The sequence below is a fragment of the Microtus oregoni genome, unplaced genomic scaffold (assembly GCF_018167655.1).
Source record: "Microtus oregoni isolate MIOR12 unplaced genomic scaffold, Mior012 000024F_ref0000369, whole genome shotgun sequence".
NCBI classification, from domain to species: Eukaryota; Metazoa; Chordata; class Mammalia; order Rodentia; family Cricetidae; genus Microtus; species Microtus oregoni.
In genome coordinates, this window is record NW_024543083.1 from 36,611,501 (window position 1) to 36,626,467 (window position 14,967).

Sequence of the window (14,967 nt, forward strand, 5' to 3'; positions counted from 1 at the left end):
GGTGCTGTCGGTGTTTGGGGAGGAAGGACGAGGATGAGAGAGAACAGAGGGATACAGGCAAGGTGGGATTTAAATGAAACCCTGAACCACAAGTGAGATTCATTGAGCTTTCTGGGGATTTGGAATGGCTGGAAATTCACTCCGTGTCTAGTGTTCCTCTTGTCCCCAGGACTCTAAGCTTCCTTTGTCTTGACACTGATCTAGACTCCAGCTGCTCATTGCTGCACCTGGGGCATGCCCTGCTGCCCGCTGCATTCTAGTTGCAACCAGTGGTGGTGGAGTGACTTGCTTGCTGGGTGGGGTACCAGCTCCGGGCCAGCATGGAGTGGGTCTTTGTTCACGAAGAATTCTTGTGAACTCAGTAATCCTGACAAGACCAGCTGGTCAAGCTTTTAATTTACTGGTTCTCTACCTATGGGTTGTGACCTCTTTGGGGTCGAACTACCCTTTCATGGTGATCGCATATCAGATATTTACATTACAATTCATAACAGTAGCAAAATTACACTTGTGAAGTAGCAACGAAAATAATTTCAGTGGTTTACGGTCGCTGCAACGTGAGGAACTGTATTAAAGGGTCGCAGTGTTAGGAAGGTTGAGAACCACTGCTCTAGGTGCTTGTGCGGAGAGAATCGGCAAGACAGGGATACTCTCAGCAGCCATCTTTGAGGAACAATCAGGAATCACTTTGTAGAAGCCAAAATCTAAGAGCGTTGCTGCAATTTCGAGAAAAGAGCTGAGCCGGCTGAGCACTATGGACTCTCTGGAGGCTCGCTGGCTTCGAACACAAACGATGACGTCCCCAGAGGGTGGCTCTGCTCTCATCAGTCTCTATCCTCACTGCTGCTAATAGTAAGATGTCTCCTGTGACTGGAGACCATTCCTGCAGGCTTCTTCTGGTTGCTGTGGGCAGATCCAAAGTGTCTTATTTATGTCATCTAGACCTCAAGCAACCTGAGTGCAGGATTTGGTTGTCATCCTCACAGATGGTATCTCCCCGATGGTGCATAGTTCCTGGCATGGCAACCTTCAATGAATAATGTCTGTATATATTACAGCTTACTTCTAACACCCAAAATCTCATCTCTTGGTTTATCATACCTACTTACTGTAAAGGCAGGAGGCACCTGTGAACACTGGGAACACGCATCCTGACAGAAAACTGTTTTCACGTGTTTTGTATAAAATCAAGTAAGAAACGAATGCAATGGGTAGTGGTGGCACACACCTTTAATGCCGGCACTCGGGAGGCAGAGGCAAGTGGACCTCTGTGAGTTCGAGGCCAGCCTGGTCTACAGAGTGAGCTCCAGGACAGCCTGGGCTACAAAGAGAAAACTTGTCTTAAAAAAAAAAAAACGAAAACAAAACAGAAATAAAACAACAACAACAGCAACATAAAAAAACGCCAACCAATTAAACAAAAAAGAAATGAAGGCAATACATTAATTATCTTAATGATGCTGATAACATTACTTGGAGGCCATCCTCATTTGATGTTTGGAAATATGTTCTTACATTGTACCATTCATCTAAATTCCATTTTCTTCCCAGAAGACTATAGATGCTTTTATAAATACAGTGCGCGAAACTGCACTAGATGGCTCAGTGGTTTGGAGAACACCATTCTTGCTTGTAATTCTAGCTCCAGGGGGCACAACAGCCTCCCGGGCTACCTGTATTCGCAGGTACACACCTTCCCACATATACATAACTATAAAAATAACAAATTAGAAACTAGCAGATGAGAAGGAGTCAGATCAAAGGGCTGAGTTTAAGTGGTGCGTGCTTAGCCATAGATGACAGTGTTAAAGTCCTCCACCCCTAAGACCTAGGGAACATCTTGGAGGAAGGCTGGGATGAATCTAAGGGCAGGAAAAGTGTTGGGAATCCCTGTCTTCAGTACATGACTTGGCTGTGGCACAGCTCACGGCAGTTGTGGTCATATGTGCAAGACCTCCACGGGATCAAGCCAGTTCAAACTCTGCAGGGGTGGTGGTGCACATTTTTAATCCCAGCATTCCAGGCAGTGACAGGCAGATCTCTGTGAGTTTGAAGGCAGCTTGGTTTACAGAATGAGTTCTAGGCCAGTCAGAGCTACATAGTGAGACCTTACCTCAAACAGCAATGAAACAAAGCATCATCATCAACAACAACAATGAAAGAACTTCAGAATGAGCGAGGGAGCGATGCCCATGGCCCCGCTCCCAGCCGAGGAGCTATTAGTTACTTTGCGAGGGAAGGAGAGGCACTTTTCTATGGGTTTGTGTTCACTTGTGCATTGCCTGTGCCTCACTGGACATCCTCATGCACATATGGGAAGAAAAATGAATGAAATTGGGAAGGAGATATGCTGGGGTGTAGGGATGTTGAAACAGAGAATAGGGGATGGGTGAGATCAAGATACCTTGTGTACTTGTATAAAATTTTCAAATAATAATTTTTTAAGATGAGCCTGGACATGCCACCAAAAGAGAAATGTAACTCCAGGCCAGACTCAACTCCTTGTGTCCTGCCTGCAGGACGTGCTACAGCAATGGGGACACAAAGCTCATGGAAACAACCAACTCATAACCGTTTTGATTTAAGGGCCATTCCACAGATGGAATCTATACCCAATATTGTTGGGTGACCAACAACCCAGAGACCTAGAGTAAAACCAAATACAATGGTTTTAACAAATAGTGCTATCATGATTCCTAATGACATTGTACTATTCTCATAGACTAGTGCCTATGGTCTATCTAAATCCACACTCTATCTCTACTATTCACAGAGATCCTCCTGCTTCTGCCTCCAGAGCAATGGGTTTAAAGGCGTGTGCCACCACCACCTGGCTCATTATTATCTCTTAGAAACCTGTTCTTTTTTTCCTAGGTGTGCTTGTTTTTCTTGTTGTTGACTGGATGGTTTGGTGTGTTGGTTTATTTGTGTTCCTCTACCTGGCTGTAGATACACTGCTGCCTATGGCTTGCTCTTTCTGTCATGGTGTTGGTGTAGACAGCATAACATTTACTACTGCAGCCACATAGAAGACACAACACCACCCCATCAGTCATTCACACTGTTGGCAACCATTAGCATTCTCCACCTTCCCAAAGTAAAATCCAGCCCCGTTAGATATTAGCTCCACCTCTCTCCTCCCCTTCTGAATAGTCTGTGTAGAGCTGGAGGCACACATGAATTGGGCAAATGACCGAGTTTAGGCCTGGATTACTCTTCTTTCCCTCCAGACCTTTCAGAGATAGAAAAGCCGTCCAAGACCCACTGCTCAGCCGTGGGACAGGGCACAAACTCTCTACATAACAAGGAGGATTTCTAGGAAGCTGTATTTTACAATAAAGCTTAAAACTGAAGCCTGTTGGGGAGCTCGCTCCCTCATGGGTTCTCCCGATTTAGATTCTGGGACCTATTCAGTTCACGTACATTGTACTCTCTCAACTGCCAGAAACGAAGGAGAAAGATTACGTTACATGGGGGGGTCATATGACAAGGAAGTCCCAGGCTGCCGGACAGAGCCACAGGCTGGACCCTCTGTGGCCAAGACTCATCATCCCTAAGGGATGGCTCTCCGAACGCCAGATGGGCGGTCACTGGCATGGACAGGCAACAGGTGCCCCCAGCCTGTTTTCTTCTCTGACTCCAGGGAACAGCAAATCCTGTCCTCTCTGGAAACATGAACAAGGATGATAAATATTCTCAAGCATTTGAGTTATGCCAAAGGCATGTCTTAAAACCAGAAATAAATAAGCGGCTTTGAACCAAGATGAAGTCACAGAGACAATCTCACAAACATCAGACTCAGGATTTCAGGGCCCGTGTCCTCTCAAGCAGGTGGCATCAAGGTCTGTCAGCAAAAGTGTGTGTGCACGTTTGTATCTTAGCTTGTGTTTTGTGTAAGTGTATACTGTCATTTTTCTAAATACTTTTACAGTGAAATACAATGCTTTATTGGAAATCATTACCTCATTTACAGCAAATTGTTCCTAAATCAATTATTTTCCTCTTTAATTTGACATTCTTCAGAGGATTCCAAGTACACAGCAAACCTTGGTGTTTGGCTGTTTTGTAACTGCTACCACAATACAGTAGTCGTGGGATTTTCTTTTTCTTTGAGGTTGGTTGTGTAGTGGTATCATTTTCTGTGATTATGCTGACTTCACATTGCTTCCTTTTTCCAGTGTGGTGCTTCACATCACTTTCCCAATGTGCAGAGCACTGTTAGCCTCCACGAACTCGCGTGGCTGGCACTGGAATGGCGTTGAGCACGTCGAAGAGACTATCCTCCACCCTCTTCTCATTTAACGCTCCCCACGAGCCGTTAGCTTCATTTAGCAGATGAAAGAAACGAGGCAAGTAACAGTTTCAAATGCTAATTTGCATTTATGCCGAGAGATGTGGATATGTTCAAATTGGGGTTTCCCTCATTAGCCAAAATTGTTTTTAGTAGACTTATTTTTAGGCCACGTTTCGGTTCGCACAAAAACTGAATGAAAAGCGCAGAGATTTCCCATGTGTCCCTGCCCTCGTTCATGCATTCCTCCCCATTCCTAGCATCTCTCCCCACACTGGGATATTTGTTGGAAATCAGAGCCTGCATTGACATATTGCCACACAGGACTCACAGCTCACAGCAGACTTCTCTTAGAGCTGGTATGTTTAACGGCTGTGGAAATTTTGTAATGACATTTATCCATGGCAATAGTATTGCTCCGAGAGGCTTTGTTGCTTCAACTATCCTCCGTTCTCCACCTTTCTCCCTCTACCCTCCTAGCCCTCGGTCACTGCCAATTTTCTTACTGTCTTAATGTTGGTAGTTTTGCAGTTTTCAGACTGTCACACACTTCAAGTGACACAGGGTGTGGGTTTTTAAGACTGACTCCTTCAGTTAGTGGTATGCATTTTTAAGGCTTCTCTGCATATCTATTTTAAAGATTTGGTTATCTTATACTCATGTATGTGTTTTTAGGCACACATGTGTGTTTATGGGTGTCCACAGACATGAGAAGGTGGCCATGGAGCACCTGAAGTGGGTGTCACAGGTTTGGAGTCACTTGATGCTGGTGCTGGCAATTCCAATTCTGGTCCTTCCATAGAGCAGTCAAGGCTCTCAGGCTTGGAGCCGTCTCTCCAGTCAGTCTCTGGGGAGTCCTATGTGTATTCTCTGGGTATTTGGTAGCTCATTTCTTTTAGTAGCTAAATGGTGTTTCCAGACAATGGGCATGAGTTCATTTATCTATTCAGCTGCTGAAAGACATCTTGATTTCTTATAAGCTATAGCAATCAGGAATAAGGCTGGCTATTAGGTGCAAGGTTTTGTGTGGAAATAGACTCTTTTCTCCTTTAGGTAAATTTCCAGGAGCTCAGCTGCTGGGTTGTATAGTAAGAACATCTTTAGCTTTGTAAGAGATTGCCCGACTATCTTGGCTGTACCATGTTGTATTTCCTCCAGCAGTGGATGAGAATCCCTGTGTGCGAATCTACAGTTCAACGTTATAGCGGCATTTTCTCAGTTAAGGCTCCCTCCTCTCAGGTGGCTCTAGCTTGTGTCAACTTGACATGAAACTAGCCAGCACCTAGTGTGCATTAAAGTGAAAGCCCACAAAAGTCTATTTAATAACTTATTAAGGGGTACAATGGAAAAACAAACTCACCCGAAATGTCTTCAGCTAAGTGGATCGAGCTCCCACAACATTTCCCCTTTCATTTCTAATAAAGAAGGGTCTAATCCTAGCATCAACTACATACTGCTCTTTCAGAGCACCTGCGTTTGGTTCCCAGCTCCCACACCAGGCACTCAGAGCTGCCTGTTAACTCCAGCACCAGGGGATCTGATGCCGTCTCCTGGCCTCCTCTTCTACTGTGTTGTCTTTGCCATGTCACAGACCTAAAAGAAATGCACTGAAATCCTGAGCTGGAATAACTCCCACCCTGTGTTAGGAAGCTTGTTACCAAGAGAGAAAAATGCCACGCTAACCTTCCTGGTTTTGAAGTCTGCGTTATCTGAATTAATATAGTTCTTCCTGTTTTCATTCGGCTAGTGTTCAAGCCATGCCCTTTTCTACCCTTTTCCCTCATGTCCTCTCTTCTTTCCTTCTTCCCAACCTCCTCCTTTTGAAAGAGGGTCTCAATATGTAGACATTAAGATCTTCCCACCTCATCTTCATGAATCCCGAATTACAGGTATGTGCCATTATGCCCACGTTACCTCTACATGTGTTTTATATTTTAATTGCTTTCTTATAGAAAACACGTATTTGCATCTTTTTTGATTCTTTGTTGATCTCTGCGTTGAACTGTCATAATTAGGTCATTAGTGTTAATTGTTTAGTTGATGTGTTGGACTTAGTGTGCCTCCCCACATTTACTGGGTTTTCATTGGTGTCCTTGCTCATTATCCCCATTTTGTCTTCCTCTTCTGCCTTTTGTGGTCCTAATTGATCATTTAGTATCATTTCATTTTATCCTTTTCCTTAACATATATTATGCTTTTTTTAAAAAAAAAAATGTGGTTTTGTTTTACATTTGGCTACCCTTGAGTTTGCAATATGCACTTAAAATGAATCCACGCCCATTCTTAAATAATTCTAACTCATGAGGAGTGCAAGGTGGTCATAAACCCTCCTCCTGGTTCTTCATTTCACTTCCCTCTAAGTACAACTAGACATCTATAAATGAAATAAAACGTCACCATTAAAATTTCCACAGCTGTCTGTGATATCAAGTAAGTAGAACAGTAAAGAATTTTGATTTGATCTTTATTTATTCTTCCATTTTCGCACTCTTCTATTCTGTCGTGCATGTGTGTGTGTGCATGTGTGTATGTGTGTGAATGCATGCATATGAGAGAGAGAGAGAGAGAGAGAGAGAGAGAGAGAGAGAGAGAATTTGACCTGCATGAATGTGCATGCGCCATGTGTAGGTCTGGTTCCCATAGAGGCCAGAAGAGGGGTCAGGAACCCCTAGAACTGGAGTTACAGATGGTTGTGAGCCATGTTTGTGGGTGCTAGGAATCGAACCCAGGTCCTCTGCATCTCTGAAAGAGCAGCAAGTGTTTTTAATCACTGGGCCTTCTCTCTAACCCCTTTCTTTCACTGTATAGGTGTGTGTGTGTGTGTGTGTGTGTGTGTGTGTGTGTGTGTGTGTAGAACTTCTTTGACACGTCTTATAAAGTAACAGTGCTGCCCATGAATGAATTTCTTCAAAAGATTTGAAGCTAGATCTCACATAGCCCATGCTGGCCTTAACCTCACCTTATTGTTGAAGCGCTACGGTCACAGGCACACATCACAACACCAACTTTCTCTTTGATTTTTCTAATTTTATTCATTTTTGAGTTTTTTAGAGAGTCTCCCTTTATAGCTTGACTGTCCTGACATTCATTATGTAGCCCAGGTTGGCCTTCAGCTCACTGTGTAGTCAAGAATGAGCTTATCCTCTAAGCCCTGTGATCACAGGCATGCATCTCCACACCAGCTATCTCTCTAATTTTTTATTTTTATTTCATGTATTTTATTTTTTTAATTTAATTTATTTATTTTATTTTTGAATTTCTGAGACAAAATCTTACTGTGTGGTTCTAGCTGTCCTGGAACTCACCATGTAGACCAGGCTTGACTTAAACTCACAGAGTTCTGCCTACCTCTACTGAGAACAGGAGAATTCTAGGAAGAAGGAAGCCCATTCCTACCAGTCCTGCCCAGACCCCCGAAGAAGCAGAATGTGACATACCCTGCTAAAAAAGCTACTGAGCCATGTGGCTAACATAGATAAGAATAATGGGTTAATATGAGGTACAAGAGCTAATAAGATAAGAAGCCTGGGCTAAGGGGCTGATCAGTTTATAACCTAATGTAGACTCTCTGAGTGATTTTCTTTGGGGGCTTACTGGCTGTGGAAACCCCAACAAGCAAGCCCTCATGTTACATACCTCTACCTGCTGAGCTCGTGGGATTAAAAGTGAGCACCACCATGCCTAGCTTTCGCTTTTACTTTTGGAGTGGCTCACCACATAGAGAATTGTACCCCAGACTGTTTCAACCAACACCTTCAACATTTTATTGCCCAACTCTTTTCTTGATTTCATGATTTCTGAGGAGACATAGGTATAATTCTAGTCTTTTCTCCTCTGTAAATAGAACGTTGCTTTCCCTCTGCCGCATTTTGAAGAATTAAAGAGTAATAATTTCATTGATTCTAAACTCTAAACGCTATGCCCAGGTGTCGTTTTTCTGCTTATCCTGGTTTAGCCACTTCCTGTTTTCTAAGCTTTCCAGACCTGTAGTTTTGTGTGTGATGCTAATTTGGGGGAATTCCTCGGTCGTAACTGCTCAGCTACACCCTCCAATCCTTTCATGAGTCTCCCTGTGTTCTTGGCGCATGTGCACCCCAGCCTTTGAAGTGTCCCATCTGCGCTTGGATGTTCTGCTCTGGGTTTCTCTGGTGTACTCCCCTTCCCTCATTCGCTCTTCAGCTTGGGATCTTTCAACTGAGATACCCTTCAGCACGGAGATTCTCCCTTCTATGTTCAGTCTACTAATGAACCCATCAAAGGCATTCTTAGCATGTTACAATGTTTTTGATTTCTAGTACTTATTTGGTTCTTAGGAGTCTCACCTCTGCCTAAATTGCCCATTGATTTCCACAGAGTCTACTTTGTCTATTATGTTCCTTAGCCTATTGTTAAATGGCTTATTTATGTAACTATTGTCTTTTCTCTTGAGACTGAGTCTTACTCTGTAGTCCAGGCTGGCCTTGAAGGCACTATGTAGCCCAAGCTAGCCCAGCTCACTGTGCTTTCCCTGCCTCAGCCGGCCAAGTTCTGGCCGTAAAGCTAGGGGCCATCACAAGCAGTTTATTTGTGTTTGTTTTAAATTCTCAGTCTGATAACTTTATTGTTCATGCTTATTTGAAGCTGATTCTCACTCATGCTTGCTTTGCTTGGTCGTAATGTGCTTTTGCCGTTTCATATTTCTTAGAATTTTTTAATTGATTTTATAGAGCTCTACATTTTTCTCTGCTTCCCTTCCATCCTCTCCCCTCCCCTTCAACCCTCTCCCAAGGTCCCCATCCTCCCAATTTACTCAGGCAATCTTGTCTTTTTCTACTTTCCATGTAGATTATATCTATGTATGTCTCTCTTAGTGTCCTCATTGTTGTCTAGGTTCTCTGGGATTGTGATTTGTGGGCTGATTTTCTTTGCTTTATGTTTAAAAACCACTTATGAGTAAGTACATATGATAATTGTCTTTCTGGGTCTGGGTTACATGACTCAATATAATGTTTTCTAGCTCCATCCATTTGCCTGCAAATTTCAAGATGTCTTTATTTTTTCTGCTGTGTAGTACTCCATTGTGTAAATGTACCACATTTTCCTTATCCATTCTTCAGTCGAGGGGCATTTAGGCTGTTTTCAGGTTCTGGCTATGGCAAACAATGCTGCTATGAACATAGTTGAGCACATGTCCTTGTGGCATGGTTGAGCATCCTTTGGATATATATACTCCAAAGTCTTATTGCTGGGTCTTGGAGAAGGTTGTTTCCTAATTTTCTGAGAAATCGCCATACAGATATCCAAAGGGGTTGTACCAGCTTGCATTCCCTCCAGCAATGCAGAAGTATTCCCTTTTCCCCACAACCTCTCCAGCATAAGTTGTCTTCAGTGTTTTTGACCTTGGCCATTCTTACAGGTGTAAGATGGAATCTCAGAGTTGTTTTGATTTACATTTCTCTGATGACTGAGGATGTTGATCATTTCCTTAAGTGTCTTTCAGCCATTTTAGATTCTTCTGTTGAGAATTCTCCATTTAGTTTCGTAACCCATTTTTTAATTGGGTTATTTAGAATTTTGATGTCTAATTTCTGGAGTTCTTTATATATTTTGGAGATCAGACCTCTGTCTGATACGGGGTTGGTAAAGATCTTTTCCCATTCTGTAGGCTGTTGTTTTGTCCTCTTGAACAGAGTTGTTTTCTTTTTTTTTTTTTCTTTTTCTTTTTTTTTTTTTTTTGGTTTTTCGAGACTGGGTTTCTCTGTGGTTTTGGAGCCTGTCCTGGAACTAGCTCTTGTGGACCAGGCTGGTCTCGAACTCACAGAGATCCACCTGCCTCTGCCTCCCAAGTGCTGGGATTAAAGGCATGTGCCACCACCGCCCGGCTCTTGGAAGTTTTTTTAATCACTGTATGGGTAAAAGCAACTACTGTCAGTCACTGGTCATGAGGTAGTGTGGTGTGCAGATGGGAAGGGTTCTACAGTTCTGTGATGTGACCCAGTCTTGTGACAGAGGACTTCACAGTGAACACATCACAGAGTTTACTTCTGAGCTCTCCTCACCCTTGGACAGAACAAGATGGCTCGCATTTCCCTTTTCCAGCCTAATCAGGCTGTAGAAAACCCCAGCTGGCCGAGCTCTCACCAGACATTCCTCCCAAGGCAGGCCTTGCTAAGAAGAGTGCGGCACTTGGGATAATTTTTGAATATTCTTTCCCTTGCCCTGCAGAAGCAGAGGGGCTTTTTCTCTGGCCTGTGAGGTGCTGACCTAAGTTTTCACTCTCTGATTTGTTCACATAGAACTCCTGGCAGTTTACCAGTTATAGCTCAGGTTTCCCTGTCCTGGTTCCGGCAGAGATAAGAGCTTGGGCATTCTCCTCACTCTCTCTAACTTGGGGTGCTGGTTTGCCTGTGACTCCACATCTCTAAGCTTGTTGCTTAGGGTAGAATGGCAATGCCAACACTTCTATGCACTAGACTGTATCTTCGTTTTGTTTGGTTTGGTTTGCTTTAGATAAGATGAGTAAAGACAGGACAAATGGGAAATCTCAAGCTTTGAAGGAGTTCTTCTGAAACCCAAGATGTCTGGATTTGAGCAGAATTTATTGCATTGATTGGCCTATTACACAGGTCCTATCTCAATTTTCAGAGACTAGTTTGATTTCCACTTGACCCAGACACTTTGGATCTGAACATGGAGGGTACATTATGAATGAGCGAGCCTGATGTGAGCAGCCATGGACAATCTAATTACATCTTAAATGGAAGCTGGCCTAAAGGGCTCAGGTTGCCTGTCTTTTACCATATTCCCAAACCATCCGTTTTCCTGAACATGGCATTCAATCCCTGGAACACTTGCTCCTGCACCTCTACACGGGTACTCCAGCTTGGCCGGACTCCTCCCGGGGCCAGGTAAACAGCCAAGACTCAGGAACCACACACAATCATTCTTAGGCTCCAAAGTCTCTTTTGTTTTACTCCCTACCTTCTCTAATCACATTACTGAGAAATTTACAGAGTTACTGTTGGCAATTACCAACTGTGAGGAGAGGCTCAGCCTATTTAGAAACAGAATTCGACTAACTAAAGGCCTCCAGGTAGATGTGGGCAGCCCTGTGAAAGTACAGCTGCGATCTGGGGAAGAGAAATTTCCAGGAGTTGTGCGCTTCAGAGGACCGTTATTAGCGGACAGGACAGTGTCGGGGATTTTCTTTGGAGTAGAATTGCTGGTAAGTTTGCTAGGACATTTGAGAGAGAGAAGGAGAGAGATAGAGCGTATGAGAAAGAGTGTGCGCGTGAGCGAGAGACCACGAGCACATATTTTCCCCTTTATAAGATTTGTGTTTTATGTTTGTTTGTTTTTAGTATAGTTCTCAGGATGGACCTCAGGACCCTCTGCCTCTGAGCTATAGTCCAGCCCCCAAATTTATTTAATGATAAATTGAGAGGATATAAAGACAATTCTTGAAAACTTTAAAAAGTTATCTCTTACGGTAGAAACTTACAAGTCATTATTCTGGACTTCATATCTAAGAAGATTTTAAGTTTCCTATATTAAAAGTTAACACTGCCAATTGTAATTATAAACACTTAAAAAATTGTGAACTATCTTGTGATAGTACCCACAAGATTCCCAGTTCTTAGTGTATGCTACTAAGTATAACTGTTTAGAGGTAAAATTTTTGAAGTGTGTTGCAGCAATTTCAGTTTGCTCATGCTTATTCCCGGAATGTATAAACTGCCTTGGAACTTATGTGCCGTGGCAACATATCTAAGAATTCTATATTCCAAACTGACTATTGGTTCACATTTGGACACTCTCAGGAGTAGAGAGAGGTCACGCTTTACTTGCTTCTTGATTTGGCTTTTCGAGCAGTGAAATAATTAGGCTGTACTGCCAGCTATGGTATGTACTAGCAGGATTGCCAGCTACTTAACCTACATCAAGGTCTCCTAACCTGTTCCTCATATGTGAAGTGCTTAGAGCACACATGACTTATAGTAGTTGTACGGTGGATGGCTGTAGATGGTTACAGTTTGTTCTCAGTAAATGGAGCTGATGCTGCTGTTTGGTTAAAGTTGAATGCCTGTTCATGACAAAAGTCGTGGTAGTACTATGTTGTAAATTTAATCCTCACTCTTTCTCAAAAGAATTATGATCTGAAATTATGAGTTAGTTTCATCATCAGATACAGCTTCTTTATTCTTTAAACACCCTAAACCCAACAGCAGCTCTAGTCATATTTCATATTATGGATATAATTTAGAGTTTTTCCAAAGTAATTTCCTGAAATCCCTTTAATGGATAATCTTTTTATATCTCTTTTTAAAAAAAACTTTGAAAACTAGGAAGAACATCGTGGCCAAGGTTTCACTGATGGGGTATATCAAGAGAAACAGCTTTTTCAGTGTGATGAAGATTGTGGCGTGTTTGTGGCATTGGACAAGCTGGAGCCCATAGACGATGATGACAATGGATTGGAAAGTGATTTTGCAGCCCTAGGGGATACCATGCAGGCTGAACCTCCCCCTTTGGAAAAAAACTCCAGAGTATCTTTGAAGGTCGGAGAAAGTGTTGAATCTGGAAAAGTAATATTCTGTGATGTTTTGCCAGAAATAGAGAGTCTAGGATATTTTGTTGGTGTGGACATGGTAAGGATTTTTTGAGTTTTATTATTGTGAATATATATATTAATTTTATTATTAATTTAGGAATAAATTGAACACTTTGTATTCTTCAAATTTACAGTATTTTAAAGAAGATATTCCAGTTTGTCTTTCGTACAGAAACATTACAGTAGGAATGTGAGCAGAAACAATACATTTCCCAAATTTTTTTGTGTTTTAAGAAACTGGGATAATAATCTCAGTCTTTTAATTATCCTTATTTTAACTGACCAGTAGACAAAAACAAAAACCAAACCAAAACAATAAAACAAACTGACATTTCTCTGACTAAGTCCAAATATATTGTATGATACTGTGTTTTCCTTTAATTTAAAAATACTTTTGATACTTTTTGTATATTTGCTAACGTTTAATTAATTTTCTCATAATAATGAATGTAGAAAGTTATTAATAGAAAATACTCAGGAAAAGAATCATACTGCTTTTTGAGTTGACAGAGTATTCCCACAGGATTTTCACTGTCTAAAAACTGTTTTCTTATTGCGGCAAACTGTGTATAAGAAAGGCTCCAGTGTAACCATGGTTACACTAACAGTTCAAATCATTTGGCATATTCTCATCATGGCCTCTCCACTGTCTGTCTACAGAACTTTTTCATCATCCTGTGCTGTGCTCTGTTTCTATTAAATAAATTCTGCAGTTTGCCCATGCCTGGTAACTACAGACTGGGTGTTTGCCTGCTGTAGGTACCTCAGAAGTGAGGTCATATGGTATAATATGACTCCTTTTGTTTGTGTCACTCATTTTATTACTGAATAACCATACTCGCTAACAATGGATGCATTCCAGTGCACATAGTGAATTAACGTGGCCCTAAGAGAATGAGGAGAAAGAAGTTGAGAACATTTTTATCTTAGACTGAAAGTATAGGCAAAAGTTCATTATGGATAAAGGAGATTCCTTCATAATTGTTCTTACCAGGGTGTGTTGGGAGAGGATTATGAGCAGCAGACTCACACAGTGAATATTTTTAATAATCATTTTTATTTATTCATAAATGCTCTACAGAGATGGTTGGGTATGAATGTTCCAATGTGTTTCTGTTGCCTTGTACTTAGAAATTGTGTAAGATGGCTCATTAGTTAGGTACAAAATAAGAATTTGCCAGACTCTCGCTATGTGAAATTAGAGCCAGAGTAAGACCCGTGGGTCTCTCAGAATCGTTAATAATTAAGAACAAGAATTCTCTAAATGAGAGTTTAGTGTTTCAGAGGAGTTGTAGACTGGGTAGAGAGAATGTTGGAGAAAGAAGGCCATTAGTTTTTGGACTTAGTCTCCCCTTGCTATAGGTTTCTTGGGCCAGGCTTTAGATGTTACAGGAACTGTTTGGGTCCTCTCCCTTCTTAATGGTGACCTAGGAGGTCATCTTATTTAGCCCAGGCAGGCTGTCTTGAGACTTGCCTGCCAACTCCACACAAGTTCTGTCCATTGTTTGATTTATGCGAGCATCAGCTCCAAACAGTCCCGTTAGACTTCTTGATAAGAAAGTTGGTCGATCCCAACTTTACTCATGGCTGTCTGCTTCCAGGGACACGCTAACATTCCTCACTGGTTCTCAGGGCAGTTGTTTCATGACCATCTGCTTGTGCCTCACGAATAACTCCTGTGCTGGTGACACAGTAGAGAATAACTTAGAAAATCAAGACTTTCCCCATTTTTTGAGGAAAGTCTTGTATACCCACAGATAACAAGAGAATTCTGAAGTTAACTGCTCTTCTGTTTATAAAAAGACACACAGTAATACAGTGAGCAAAGTGCCCAGGGGATGCAGATGTGTGATTAACTTTAAGGGTAGGTTTCTGGGTAAAATAATGCAATCCTAGTAAGTTTTCTTTTGCAGACAATGTCTCTTTAAACCTCAGCTGGTGTTATTACTGCAGATTAAAGTATGAAAAATGCTTTTGATTCATTATTTTGTGTGTTTGCTGTAAGTTGATTGTTATTATTTTTATTGTAAAATGTTGTTACTTTAGCAGATATTTCTAATACAGCCTTTCTTTTGGGCAAAATAGT

At 41.8% G+C, this 14,967-nt stretch overlaps 2 protein-coding genes across 2 annotated transcripts in view; both read left to right on the forward strand.

Annotated features, from left to right (window-relative positions):
* Nek1 (NIMA related kinase 1) overlaps nt 1-12,727 on the forward strand; it is a 554,120-nt gene extending 541,393 nt beyond the window's left edge. Inside the window, exon 29 of the mRNA XM_041673744.1 lies at nt 12,616-12,727. Coding sequence (XP_041529678.1) covers nt 12,616-12,727 — 112 coding nt within the window. The remainder of the gene's footprint in view (nt 1-12,615) is intronic.
* The window catches only part of LOC121462256 (ubiquitin carboxyl-terminal hydrolase CYLD-like), a 48,687-nt gene continuing 44,996 nt past the window's right edge, over nt 11,277-14,967 (forward strand). Inside the window, exons 1-2 of the mRNA XM_041673758.1 lie at nt 11,277-11,495; nt 12,616-12,918. Of these exons, the coding sequence (XP_041529692.1) occupies nt 12,778-12,918 (141 nt within the window). The 5' untranslated portion in view covers nt 11,277-11,495; nt 12,616-12,777. The remainder of the gene's footprint in view (nt 11,496-12,615; nt 12,919-14,967) is intronic.